This window comes from Cavia porcellus, unplaced genomic scaffold (assembly GCF_034190915.1).
Source record: "Cavia porcellus strain 051 isolate PalLab524CR breed Dunkin Hartley unplaced genomic scaffold, mCavPor4.1 scaffold_26, whole genome shotgun sequence".
Taxonomy (NCBI): domain Eukaryota; kingdom Metazoa; phylum Chordata; class Mammalia; order Rodentia; family Caviidae; genus Cavia; species Cavia porcellus.
The window spans coordinates 33832585-33845767 of record NW_026947509.1 but is presented as its reverse complement, the minus strand read 5'-3'; the positions used below and the strand labels follow the sequence as shown (position 1 = coordinate 33845767).

Below are 13183 nucleotides of genomic sequence, written 5' to 3'. Positions count from 1 at the left end.
GTAGGTCACAGGCCATGAGGCTGCCCAGGAAGCCCCGGGCAGGGCTGTAGGGAAGGACAGGGTGCAGTCAACAGGTGGCAGAGGGAACAGAAGAGCCCAAGGAAGTGGGATAGAGGCAGCCAAGCCAGAGCAACTGAGGGGCCAAGAAGGTCCTCTCTGGGCCCAGCTGTCCTTCCAGCTAAGCACCACCCCCTAGAGAAGCCCATCCAGCCCCGCTGGCTCAGTCCCTTGAGGAGGCCACATCGACAGTACAGCAGCTTTATTGACCAGGCTTAGCAGCAGGAACACAGTGGAGGCAGGGCCTGTACGATCCAGCCAGGGGGCATAGGGACCTCAGTCTCCTCCCAGTGTCCCGGAGTACATGCCACCCCTGCTCCAGGCCCCTCCAGAAGTGAGGGACTGTGGGTGCCAGGGGTCCAGGCTGGAAGGGCTGGGAGGGTCAGGGAACCACAGCGGGGCAGCCAGGGCACATGCCTGCCCGGCAGCCGGCAGGCATCGACTCGTGCGGGACAGTGGGGGGCGGGCGAGCAGGCGGCCGGGCTCACCACACTGAGCACTTGTGCACAGGGTTCATGGGCGAGTCCTTGGGGCAGTGGAAGGCCCGGCCAAACTCCTCAAACTGAGACACGCTGCCCAGCACCCTGGGGTGGAGGCAGACACCCAGGCACATGGGTTCTGGCAGGGCTGACCTTCCAGGACCTCCCAGCCACTCGGCAGGCAGGTGGGTGTTACCTGTAATGCTCAGGGGCGTGCTTGTCGGTCAGCACCTGTAGGTAGATGGACTGCGACCGCCTCTTGATGCACCAGTTCTGGGCCCCCGAAGGGACAAAGGGGAGGAGACAGGGAGATAAGGACCAACAGTTCTTGTCCACTACACATCAGCACCCACATCAGTGACCCAGGATGGGAGACAGGCTGGACACACAGGGCTGGACCCCCAACACCTGGGCCTGAGCCTGGACACAGTCTCCCCGACAGCATCCACCCCACACCTGGGCAAAGGCGATGAAGAAGAGCTGGTTGTGTGTATACTTGAGCCGGTGCAGAGGGTGCTCTGGGCCGTGCTCCCGCACCCACTTCTGATAGGCCTGGGGGTGCAGACAGCAGGGAGCAGCTGTGCCACCCGCCCTGGACACTGCTCCATCTCCATCCTCCGCGGGCTAGCCCTTCCCTGGGATGCTGAGTCGAGGGGGAGCAGCCCTTTCTTCACCAGCCCCAGCTTGGTGACCACCACTACTGGGTGCCCCCCAGCCACCCTCCTCGAACTGTGCTCCAGAAGGGTGACCCTTGGCCACAGCCACCCTTCCAGGAAGCCCTCCCCACTCTCCTGGTGAAAGCAGGGTTTATGGCACAGGGCAGAGCTCAGAGCAGTGGGCAGGTGGGCAACTGCATCTCCAGCCTAGGGTTCTCATCAGGTCTGTCTGTGCCCAGCAGGGAGAAGGCAGGCAGGATGGCTCACATAGTAGGCCAGCTTGAGGCCACCCATGTCTGCAATGTTCTCTCCAAGAGTGTGCTTCCCGTTCACCTGCCAGAAGAGAAAAGTCGAGGGTACACGGGGCTCCCGATTCCAGCCCGACTCCAGTTTCCCCTTCCCAAAGGCTTCCTCTTCTTCCCCCCTTGCACCCCACCTGAGTCAGTGCAGCCTCACTAAGTGCCATGTTCTTGTGCATGAGAACCCTGAACATGTGTGCAGGGGCCTGCAAGCGTGTGCACAAGCGTGCACGCTCCCTGTCCACGCCCAGCAGACGGGGAGGGCTCACCCGCTGGTTGTAGACAGTAAAGTTGTCATAGAGGCGCACGATACACTCGGCCTTGCGCAGGAAGCGGCTGTAGGAGGCCTCTGTCCACCAGTGCAGCAGGTTCCCCGAGCGGTCATACTGGCCCCCTGTGGGCAGTGGGTGGGCAGGTGAGGCCAACCCATATCTCCAGAGCCCCCTGCCACCAGCCAGTCCCTTTGGCCCCCACAGGCTCACCCCAGTCATCATAGCCATGGGTCAGCTCGTGTCCAATGATGGTGCCAATGCCCCCGTAGTTCAGAGACCTGGGCCCATGGCAGAAGCATGAGGCCCAGCCCTCACCTGCCCTCTGAGAGCCCATGTCGCTGCCCAGGCCTGGGGAAGCCCCTGGCTAGGGTAGCAGTAGCCAGGGAGGCCACAGGGGCATCCACGAGGTCCTGAACACTCGTGCCTGAGCTTCCTTGTGGGCGCCATGAAAGGAGACAATGTCCTGTCCAGCTGCCCTCTTGGAAATAACACCTAACAGAGCTGATGAGGCTCAGAGGGAGGCAAGGGGGAACCCGAGGCCTCCTTCCCCACTCCTACATCCCCTCCACTTTGGAAACACCTGGACAAGCTGGAACAGGCAAGGGACATCTGAGAAGTTTTAAAAGCAAAACGAAACAAAAACCCCAATTACTAAATAAGCAAGAACGAAGCAGGACTGTGGGGAGCCAGGGTCTGCAGCGGTTGTGACCCAGCCCAGTTGTGGAGCTGCAGACCACCACCCACTCGCATTCCAGGCCCAGCAGTGGATCTGGGTCCCCTACTCACTGTGGGAAATCGGGGTCATACAGGGTGGGCTGCAGGATGCCAGCGGGGAACACTATGGAGAGGCGTGGTCAGCAAGAGACACGCACACTCTCGGCCCAACCTAGGCCATGGCATACCCTCTTACCCATCTGATTCTTGTTGGGTAGATAGTAGGCATTGAGCGCCTGAGGAGGGAGTAGCCACCTGTGTGGAAGGAGGCTGAGTCACCTGGGGGACACACAATTCCCCCCAACAATGTCACATGCTTGAAGACTCTTGACAGCAAACCACGGTTGCCTCCTGGCAACTTCCAGGGCTGGGACACCCTGTACCCTGAAAAGGCCCATGCATCCCCACATCAGCCTGGCTCTGAGGAGGTTTCCTCCAGTGGCGCCTGGCTTTGGGAAGGAGCACTCCCTACATGGCCTCCCTGACCCCCCAGCTCGAGGCCGGGTACCCACGTGGACTTGTCCACCTCCTGCCGTATCTTCTTGACAGACAGTTGGATGCTGAATCGGATGCTGTTCAAGATGTTCTTGAAGTAGGTCTTCTCGTGGACCTCGAACTGTATGCAGATGGGCAGCACTCAGTGGCAGGCCAGGGCAGGGCCGTGCCTTCAGTTGAGGTGCTATGATTCCATCTGTGGCCTGTGGTCCACTGCCTTAGGGTTGGGCTGTGCAGGGCAGGGGAACAAGCCCCACCTCATACTCGCTGTCCACAGCCTCTGGTTTGAGCAGGAAGTCTGGGTAGCCGACCATCACCATCATGTACTGGAGCTGTGGTGACAGGCAGGTGAGAGGGACTCAGGTCTCTGAGCAGCCCCAGGTGCCCCAGGGAGGAGCTCCAGGCTGGCCAATGTGTGGGTATCCAGTCAGGGAGGAGTGAACGGATGATGTCTTTCTGCAAAGGCAGCTTGATCTCTTGGACTCCCCAGGATCTGGTACCAGGAGGGGCTCAGGTCCCATGTCACCTTGGCCCGAGCAGCAGCCTTGGTCTGGGCATCCATCCAGTCCAGCTCCTCGAGGCGCTGGCCCAAGATGTACTTGATGTCTTCTACCAGCTGCTGTACCTGCCAGGTCAGGCATCAGAGACCAGGGCTCAAAGGAAGGCTGATGATCTGACTCCAAGGGCTGACAACAAGGGTACCCCTGGCCTGCAGTCCCACTTGCTAAGCCAGGGGGAGCCATGCTGAGCACCAAGGAGACCTCAGCGGTGAGGTCCGTGCCCAGAATTCTGACTTGAAGCCCCCAGCCCAGAAGGGGAAAACTGCCCAAACCAATCCTGTACCTTCCCAAGGCCACGCCTCCAGGGCACTGGCAAGGATGGCGGCAGCCTGGCAGAGAGTGCCACTTGCAGCCACCCCAGCACTGAGGCTTTCTGGGGGCTGGACATGCTACTAAGCCCTTAGCCACACCGGACGCCCCAGCTCCTAAAGAATATGCCCGGCTCCCCCTTCCATGTCCAGTTCTGCACCCGTGCCCACATCCTCTACCCAGGGCAACCTGACCTTGGCTTTGCTGGCAGCCGAGAAATGTTCGTGTACAAAGAGGGCACCAAGCGCCATGCCGAAGTGGCGGTTGGCCTGGCCTAGGCAGACGCGGGCCAGCTCCTGAGGCTTGTCACTGCCCTCCATCTCTCGGGCCAGCTCGTGCAGTGCCTCACGGAACGGGGGTGACAGGTGCTCACTCAGGACCACCACCACACGCCACACGAGGTAGTTGTGCAGGATCCTTGCAGCAAGTGAAGCAGGGGTGTTCAGGAAGACACGAAGGTGGGCATGCCTACCCCTCCCATGGCACAGACCTGGTACCCACAATGTCCCTTAAAGAAGGGGGAGAACTCAACCTGGGTATGCAGATGCTCAATGTAAAGTATCATGAGCCTAGTCACAGGGCACCTGCTTCTGGCACAAACCACTGCCCTTCCCCGAAGGGCTCCACCAGCCACATTTCCTGTCTTCCTGTGGGTGGAGCCCTGGGCCCTCTGGGCTGCCTATCTCAGATCTGACATTGAGCCTCCTTGTTCTTCCCCCAGGAGGGCCAGAGACAGGAGGCCCTCTCTGAGGTGACCCTGGGCAGCAGTGTCATGGCCACCTGTTCCCACAGAGATGCCAGTCTCAGCCTCAGCACCCTCAGCGAGGTGAGCAGCTCGGGACGCTCCCAGCCTGCCCAGCTCCCACAGCGCAGAGGGCAGCACCAGCCTCTGGACACAGGGGTCTGGTGCCCCAGCTGTTGGCCTACGGTGGCTTTGGCACAGAGGGGACAGTGGACGCTCAGAGGCTGCCATGCGGACAGATAGGGCAGAGCGGAGCCCTGCAGACGGTGGGGGCAGGGCAGCAGCCCACCTGTGGGGCGTGGAGCGGATGAGCTGGGACACCTGCTGCATGTAGTCCGTGGCCAGCAGCACCACCTCCTCGTCCTCTGAGAAGTCCTCCTGGAAGATCTGGTCCAGCAGCCACTTCCACCGCAGCTGTGGGGCCAAGGGCAGGCACAGGGAGGGGTCAGGAGAAGTGAGGGGCTGGATCTCCAGGGAGGAGTCCAGGTGCACAGAAAAGCTGCACACTATCCCCAGTGCGTGTCAGTGGGGGGGGGGACCCTGGCCTGGGCTCAGCCCCTCCTGCGTGGCAGTGCAGCCACACTCACGTGGGGGGTGATCTTCTGCAGCTGGCCCAGCGTGACCTTGTTGTACATGGCACTGACATCCCTTCGCAGGTCGTCATAGTCTGACACGGTGATCTGGAGGAGACTCCTCTGAGTGCTTCAGCCCGTGTCCTGTCCCACCCAGCCCGGCCCGGCCCAGTGTGGCTCACGTTGGCTAGCTGCCGCTCCAGCTGCAGGATCTCCTGAGCCTTCTGCTGCACGGAATCGGCGCCCAGCAGGCCGAGCAGGCGCTCCATGAACACCCTGTAGGCTGCCAGGACCTGCGCGGGTCGGGGCTCTTCAAGCCCCGCACAAGGCAGCCTGGTGACGCCCCCACCCCCACTCTGGGCCCAGGCTGCCCCGCAGCCCCAGCTGGCTGGTACCTTCTCGCTCTCCTCGTCCTGAGCCAGGTACAGGGTCCTCTCCGGCAGGGTGAGCCCATCCTGGTCAATCTGGGGAGAAAGACAGTGCCTGAGGTGGGAGCTCGATGTGCCTGCTTCCCAGACTGCGACTTCCCACGTGCCCGAGAGCACCTGCCAGACATCTGCCACCGCCCCAGGAGCTGGGGACACAACCTGGGAACAGCTGGGGAGCTCTCCCATGCTTTCCCATCCATCCGCATTTACCTGCTTGGCACGGGAAGACTAGGTCCATTTTGGGAATGGAACCCTGGCATTCCTGGCCAGCCCCTGCCCAGGCAGCGTAATCTTCCAGTCCTAGGTCCCCTCCCTCTCCTGTCCTCACTGCCACAGGCAGGGATTCCGGGCTCTTTGCACTCCGCCATCACTCCGGAAAATGACCGGCGCCCTCCCCGCGCTCCGCTCCTCCCTGCGCGCTGTGGATCGGCCCGGTGTCCCGCCATCTGGGTCCCCACACTCACGCGGATGACGTAGCGCGAGGAGTTCCTGTCGTCCAGGCTGACCGTGAGCGAGAAGAGCGCGGCGGCGCTGTACACGCCCTGCGCCTTGTAGAGCAGCCGGTTCAGGTCCCAGCGCGCTGCGTCCCAGCCGCCGCAGTCCGCGATGACCTCGAGCATGGGCCGCGGCCCGAGTCGCTCGATCTCGCGCATGTCGAGGCATGAGCGGAAAAAGGCGCGCACCTTGCGCTGTGCCGCGCCGCCCGGGCCTCCCGCCGGCCTAGCCAGCAGCCGCTGCAGGCGCTCCTCGTTCTGTTCGCCGATGGCCGCGATAGTGCCATAGGTGAGCTTGTCATCGGGGATGGCATGGCGCCGCAGCCAGCCGCCGCACGCGAACGAGTAGAAGTCCTGGCACGGGTCGATGCTGGCGTCCAGGTTGGCGGCCAGGAAGCGCGCGGCGCGCGCGAAGGCCTTGCGCTCCGGGCAGCCCTCGGGACAGGTGCCGCCGCCCGTCGCGCCTGGACCCAAGTACTTGAGCGCCAACATCGCGGCCAGGATGGCGCAGAGCCCGGCGGCGAACACTAGCCCCGACAGTAGACACACCTCGCGCCGGTTCCACCGCGGCAGCCCGGTGCGCGCCCCCGAGCTGCTGCGCCCCGCGCCCCGCGGGAAGCCGGGCGGCAGCGAGGTCCCCCGAGCACCCCCTGCGCCACAGCGGCTCACGTACTTGACCTCCTGGAACTCGTCGTAGTGCGCGGTCATCGAATATGGGGCCTCCATGGTGCGCAGCGGGTCACCGGGGACGCTCTGGCGGCGTCCGGGAGGAGCTACAGCATGTGCGGGGCGGCTAGCCTCCTCGTGGACGGCCACATATCCGCCGCAGCTGCGGGAAGAGCGGAGAAAGGATCGGAGGAGTGCGCACTCCTGCAGAGCCCAGTGGCAGGAAATGGCCGAGTAAAGAAGCCTAGTTGGGGTGGGGGTGGGGCAGAGGCCACCCGGGATACCCAACTGCAGCCTGGTCCTCCTCTCCCCACCCAAAAGTGACAAGAGGAATGTTCAAGAGGGCCAGCACATCTGGCACCACAGTGGATCTTGAACCAGTCTCCCTTAGTCCTGTGCATACAATGCCCACTGCAGACTTGGAGGCCCCTGCCAGAAAACCAGAGGCACAGGGATGGGCCTGGCATCCGTAGGCCTTCACTGGCCTGCAGGTTCTCTGCCCCTTCTTGCCTGTCTGTCCCAGACCCGCTGCAGCCGGGTGGGGAAGGGAAAAGCGAGGCCGGAGAGAAGAGGCGGGGTCAGAAGCGTCTCTGCGGACCTCGAAGCCACCTCCAGTTCTCCACCCTGGACAGCATCACCCAAGAAAGGGAGCGCATCGACAAACATAGTCCTCTCGGAATCTGCAGCACCACCCCTAGTCCGAACCTGGACCCGTCTGCTCAATGCTCCAAATCCCCACTCACTCCTTCCCTAAGTCGCAGCATAGTCCACCGCGGGATCCGGAGACGTCCCCCTCCCTGAGAACCCCAGGTTTTCCATCCTCTGCCCCTCTCCGCCTGGGGCCATTCCCTGCCTCAACAGGTTCTCCCCGGAATCCAAACTTGGGCGAAGTTTCTCGCACACACACGCGCGCACACACTCACACACGCACACACACGCGCGCACACCCACACACGCACGGAACCAGGAGCAAGGCTGGACGCGAGGCTCCTGCGCCGAGAGCCGAGCCCGGGAGTCGCAGCCGCAGCCGCAGCTAGAACCAGCGCCGAGGGGACGCAGACAAAGCCAGGAGGCTCGGCGCCGCGGCTGCCGTCGCCGCGGAGGTGGTGGGGGTGGTGCTCGCGGCCACGGCGAACTCGGGGTCCACTTACCTGGGAGATGCGCAATCATTCGGGCGAGGACGGAGCGGGTCGGGCCGGGCCGGGCCGGGACTGAGCCTGGCGGAGCGGAGCGGGCAGCGGCGCTCTCCGTGCGCCCGGCGCCGCCTCTGCCGCGGAGGAGCCTGCGGCCCCAGGGAGGGGGCGCGCTGGCAGCTCCACCCTCCCCGCCGCCCCCGCCCCGCGCCCCTCCCGCTTCCTGCCTGACTCGCGGCTACCTGTCAGCTCCGCGGTGGCGTAGAGGTGGGGACCGCGGCTGCGGAGATGGAGTCGCGCCCTAGCTTCGGGCTCGGGGACTCTGGGTCCAGCTATGTCCTGGAGCAGTGCTCGCGGATGCGCTCCCCAGAGCAGGGGTCCCTTCCGACGCGGTGCTTCCGATCAGAGCCGACCGAGGGGCGCGCGCGACATCCCTGCCGGGCCCACAGCCCTGGAGCTCAGCTCCAAGAGGGCTCCGCGACCTTGGCTTCCTTTTAACCCCGCTGTGATGGGCCGGCGTTTGTGTTGGGGTTCTGGTTGGCCGCGCTCCCCTCACGCGGCCCCAGAGGGCAGCGCTGCAAGAGTCTGAGGCTGAGACTGTGCCCCTCCTCAGCCTCGGCACCCCTGCTCAGGGTCCCTGCCCCAGGCAGGGAGAAAATGTCTAGCAGAGAGGGAGCCTGCCGCTTGCGGCCTGCTGCCAGGCCTCGGGCACAGAGTGCATCTCCAGATCCCGGGGTGTAGACAGGCCGTCGGGGGGAGCTGACACCACCCCTTCCACAGAAACTCCTCTTTTCAATGTGGGCCTCCCTCCTGCCCAAGGCTGAGCTCCTCTCTGCCTCCTCCACCCCGAGCTCACAGAGCCAGGCCACGAGGGACACCCAGAACCCAGGGCTTCTTGAACACGAGGCACTGGCACACTCTCTGGAGGCTCTGTTTTCTCGGCTCAGCCTACCACCCTCTCCCTCTAGCACCCCTGGTAACCCCTCCCCCAAAGCCTCAGGCCTCCCTGGCCTGTGGACCAGCCTCAAGGGTGTCTCCTGGGATGAAGCCCAGGACACGGTGGATGCTGCAAGATAGCTTGCCATCCCGGCACTCTTCCTGGGGTTTCTCCTGGGCCCAGTTCTCAGGTGGCGGCCTCTGCCCACCCCCCATCCTCTGTCCATCTCAGCACCCCTGCTTGGGATAGTGTGGGACTCTCTCTGGCCACCCCAGGGTGCTCTCTGCCCCATACATCCTCTCTGGTCACATCAATTCTGCCAAGGCGGGATGGAGTGACGCAAAGGATGGTGATTCCACTCGGGGAGGGGAGGGCAGGGCGGCGGCCAAGCAGCCCTTTGTGCTTTTAATCTGCATTTTCCCCTCCGATGTTCCATCTCCTGGAGGATAATTTTCCAGCCTTTTCAGGCCCTGATTGGTATCATTTCTCCAGCAATGACAGCTTTTATTTTCTCTGAAATGAATGCCGTGAAATTTCCAAGAAATATAAAAATGGATATTGTCTCAGGGAGCCGACTCCCCCTGACACACACTGCCAGGCGCAGAGGCAAACATGCTTCCCCAGGACTTTCCTGCTTCTGGAGGGAGGATGGGGACCCAGGCCCTAGTCCCTCCCCTTCTCTGTCTTCCAGCTCAGCTCTTGGGCCCCCTCAGGCCTCAGGTCATCCTGCACCCTCCCCTACCTAGCTCCCAGCAGGTGGCTGTCAGGCCTGGGTCCTGTCTGGTACAGTGGCCTCCCACCCTGGTCAGAGCCACCTTCTCCACATCCAGCCCGGGATCCCCCAGCCTGGTCCCAGCCAGCAGCCAGGCCCAGTTAGAGCTGGCTGGGGACGGGACCCTCTGACCACTGGATTCTGGTCACTCCTGCCCAGCCTTCCTGACTGCCACCTCCTTCACTCCTGTCCTCTCTCAGAAAGGAACAGTGACACTATAGTTGAGTAGGGGACTCCAGGGGCCTGAGCCCCAGTTCTTGTGCCCTCTTTGAGCATTTCAGGGCTCTTCCCCAAATGCCAAGGAGACCCCAAAGTGAGAGAATGACAGAGCACACCTGTGCCCCACTGTCTTGGACAGAGAAGGCCCCACAGGACACAAGGGGTGAAAGAGAGAGGTTTTGGGGCCAGCCCTCCCCTCCTCCTTGTTGGGGGATGGGTCCCACCACCTAGATAGAAAGGGCAGCCCAGGTTCTGGGGAAGGGTCACCCAGCAGCCCCAACTCTGGGGATCCTGGGAGATTGTAGTGCTCACAAAGGATGCCTGGGGACTGGGGATTCGCTAAGGGTACCCCAAAACTCATCAATGGGGGGAGTCACTCAGGGATACCCCCAGACTCCTTGCTGTCCAGCCTGCTCTGCCCCACATCCTGTGGTGTCTTCCTGCCCTCCGCCCAGCCTCTTCGGGCTCATCCATCCATTATTCACAGCACAAAATGGATTTTTAATTTGAGAAATGAAATGAGTCTCCCAAGTGGCCAGGGAGATGGGGAGGGGTGGAGGAAGCCTGGAGCCGCTGGGCGGCCCCACCATGCTGGCTCCGGCTCTCGGTGAGAGGTACATGCATGCAGCAGGAGACAGGCCCCAGGGCACAGGTCCCCATCGCGTGGGCCTGCACTCCCAGCCCTGTTGCTATGGCTCCCTTGGGGGAAGAAGAGCTTGTCAGTCCTGCTGGACACCGGTGTCTCCTAGGAGAGGGGTGTTGGGGCTCTGGGGTACACTCACTGTCAGAGGCCTGGCCCAACACCACCCTGAATTTCCTGGCCCTCCCTGTCTGGCTGCCTGGTTTCCTGGAGTTTATTCCACCTGTGAGTCACAGTGCTAAATGGATTTTTAAAATTATTTTAAATTACTATGTAATTGATTCATTTGTTCATTCATTCAGTGTTTGGATCAGTGTCTCAATATTTTGACCACGCTCATCTCCGATTCCTGGATTCAAGTGATCCTCCTGCCTCAGCCTCCAAAGTACCCAGACTCTACAGTCAGAGGGCACCACTGTGCCTGGCTACAAAATGGATTGTTTTCTTTTCTCTTTCTTTCTTTCTTTTTTTTTATGGTACTGGGGATTGAACACAGGACCTTCACACTGACTGACCTGTGTCCCCATCCTCTTTTTATTTTTATTTTGAGAGAAGAACTTGCTAAACAACCAAATTGCCCAGGACAGGCTAGAACTTAAAATCCTCCTGCCTCAGCCTCCCAGAGATCTGAGATTACAGCTCTTCTGCCCCCAGGCTCAGTTTATGAACGTCTCAGCTGGGCCCCTTGCTGAGGGCCTCTGGTCTGGGGAGCTTTTCTGGCCTTTCCACTGTCCAGCAACCTCAGAAGCCCTCCTCCCCCATCATAACTGAGCCCGGCCCCCTTCGTGGGGCCAGTGAGGCCCCTGCTGTCCTCTGTGCTCTCAGTCTGTGTCCCCCCCGTCTTCACTCTGGAGCTCTGACCCAACGTCATTTTCCTGGACACAGCTGACCCTCAGCACCTGCAGCTCCAGCCTCTCAGAACACTCTTTGTCTGTTACCTCTTCCAGAGACTGAGTGCCAGCAAGTCCCCAGTAATCCTCTGGGTGACCTGGGAGTGTGCTGCCCTATCTGGTCAGCTGCTGCTTTTCTGGGCCATGTGTTTGCGCTCCCTGGACCCCTGCTTCCCTGGATGCAAAGGTCCCAATCTTCTTGTGTGTGTGTGAGCCACGGTCCCTTTGGCAGCCCAGCAGCAACATAACACTTCTCAAACTCAGGTGACAGTGAGGATCAGGGTACAGAAAGAAAAAGAAAGAGAGGAAGAGGGAGAAGAAGAGGAGGAAAAAAGAGGGAAGGAAGATGTCAAAACATTCCTGTTTCAAGAAACTTGAAGGGGCCGGGGGATTTAGCTCAGTGACATAGCGCCTGCCTGGCAAGCACAAGGTCAGGAGTTCAATCGCCAGTACCAAACAAACAAACAAAAATCCAATAAAGAAACTTGAGCCAAACATGTGTCAACAACAGCTATGACAGTCTCCTTCACCTGTCACCTCCAGTCCTTTGAGGGAGGGGACAGGGAGCTCTGTGACTGTCCCAGTGTGGGCAGGGTGCACTAGGACACATGATGAGGCCTCCCCTCCCACACAGTGGTAGGGGTCCTTGGGGCCTTTTTGTATCAAGGGACACACGGTGTCACCCATGTGAGCCTGTCAGGACCCGAATTCCGAGGCCTGTCCTGCGTCCCGCCTCACCTGCCTCCCTGGCAGCTGCTCCTTCTCCATCCTTCCCCTCCATGCTGCTTTGTGGACAGGGCCCTGCCCTCCCCGAGCCCCAGGTGTCACCTGCCCCTGCCAGCACCTGAAGCTCACAGATCCAGGTTGCAGCATCTCAGCCCACTATCACCCCTGCTTCCCCGTTGGCTCTGGCCCCGGCTCTGGTCCTGAGTTCTCCCTCCCTTTCTGGAGAGGGGTATCCTCCCCTGCCCCCCCAGGCACCCCCCAGGCTGGCACATCTGGCCCCATGCCCTTAGTGACCCCCTGATCCTGTGTGTCTAAGGTCCTCTAGGTCTGGCTGCTTCCTGCTCCTGTCCCCAGCCGTCCCTCCTCCTGTTCACCATGCTGTGACTGGCCATGCTGTCCTTCCACCCTGGGGCCTCAGTCTGTGGCAGCAGGTGACCCAGAGGGGAAGCAGCCAGAAAGCCCTCTTCACTGGCAGACCTGTGGTGGGGGACAGTGACCTGAACAGTACAGGCACAGTGATATAAGGGCAACCCCCAGACACCGCACTCAAGGTTTGCTAAGCCGGCTGCCCAGAGACCTCAGGGGAACTCGGACTGCTTTCCAGGTCCCGCCCTGCGGCCCTTCCTGGGTCTCCCCATCTGAAGTGGCCTCGCCTTTGACTTCTGTTCTGAGTACATCCTGTGTCTCGTCCTCCCGCCCTCCCGTCCTGTGACTATTGGTTTCGTGATGATAGCCTCCCTGCCTTGGCGCTGTTGGGACCAGATTTCTGTGCTCCTCTTTCTGATGAAGACAAGGAATCAGGGTTGGGACTGAGCGGACATATTGGTGGCAGTGGCAATAGAAGACAGGAAGGATAGGAAGGTGACAGCCAGGCCCTTGGGTTCACCGCTCCATAGGAGGCAGACAGGCAGCTCAGCTCCTGCTACAAGACAGCAAGAAGCCCATGGGGCTGGGGACGTGAGGTGGTCAGCGCAGAGCCCCGGTGCCCCTCCTGTGAGGGTCATGGCGGGCCCCTGCCTGTGGCTCCCAGGAGAGGTGGGCTTGGGCTAGGGACCAGAACCAGCCAGAACAGAAAGGATTCCTTCTTGGCTCCTGGGGTCCCTGGTCTGAGGTCCCCTCCCCC

The 13183-nt window shown here is 61.5% G+C and overlaps 1 protein-coding gene across 3 annotated transcripts; it reads right to left on the bottom strand.

Annotated features, from left to right (window-relative positions):
* Positions 1-244: 244 nt before the first annotated feature.
* Ecel1 (endothelin converting enzyme like 1) lies at positions 245-8634 on the bottom strand. Of its 3 annotated transcripts, XM_063237104.1 has the most exons (19): positions 8119-8634; positions 7895-7960; positions 6048-6906; positions 5551-5619; positions 5338-5448; positions 5171-5263; positions 4873-4997; positions 4036-4258; positions 3499-3597; positions 3230-3304; positions 2990-3093; positions 2674-2732; positions 2550-2601; positions 1974-2041; positions 1761-1885; positions 1460-1525; positions 993-1088; positions 733-809; positions 245-641 (listed from the first exon to the last, which is right to left on the bottom strand). In XM_063237104.1, exons 3-19 carry the CDS (start codon positions 6801-6803, stop codon positions 542-544), a joined length of 2298 nt encoding a protein of 765 aa, XP_063093174.1. In that variant the 5' UTR covers positions 6804-6906; positions 7895-7960; positions 8119-8634; the 3' UTR covers positions 245-541. The 3 variants fall into 3 exon arrangements, with proteins under 3 accessions (XP_063093174.1, XP_023422754.2, XP_003474642.2); XM_023566986.2 differs by lacking the exon at positions 7895-7960; XM_003474594.5 differs by lacking the exon at positions 8119-8634 and having other exon boundaries at positions 7895-8052.
* Positions 8635-13183: the final 4549 nt, after the last annotated feature.

Coding starts and splice junctions, on each gene's coding strand:
- Ecel1 (XM_063237104.1), bottom strand. CDS start 6,803: ATGGAGGCCCCATATTCGATGACCGCGCACTACGACGAGTTCCAGGAG. Junction 5,449..5,550: donor AGGACGAGGAGAGCGAGAAG/GTACCAGCCAGC, acceptor CGACCCGCGCAG/GTCCTGGCAGCCTACAGGGT. Junction 4,259..4,872: donor ATCCGCTCCACGCCCCACAG/GTGGGCTGCTGC, acceptor ACTTGCTGCAAG/GATCCTGCACAACTACCTCG.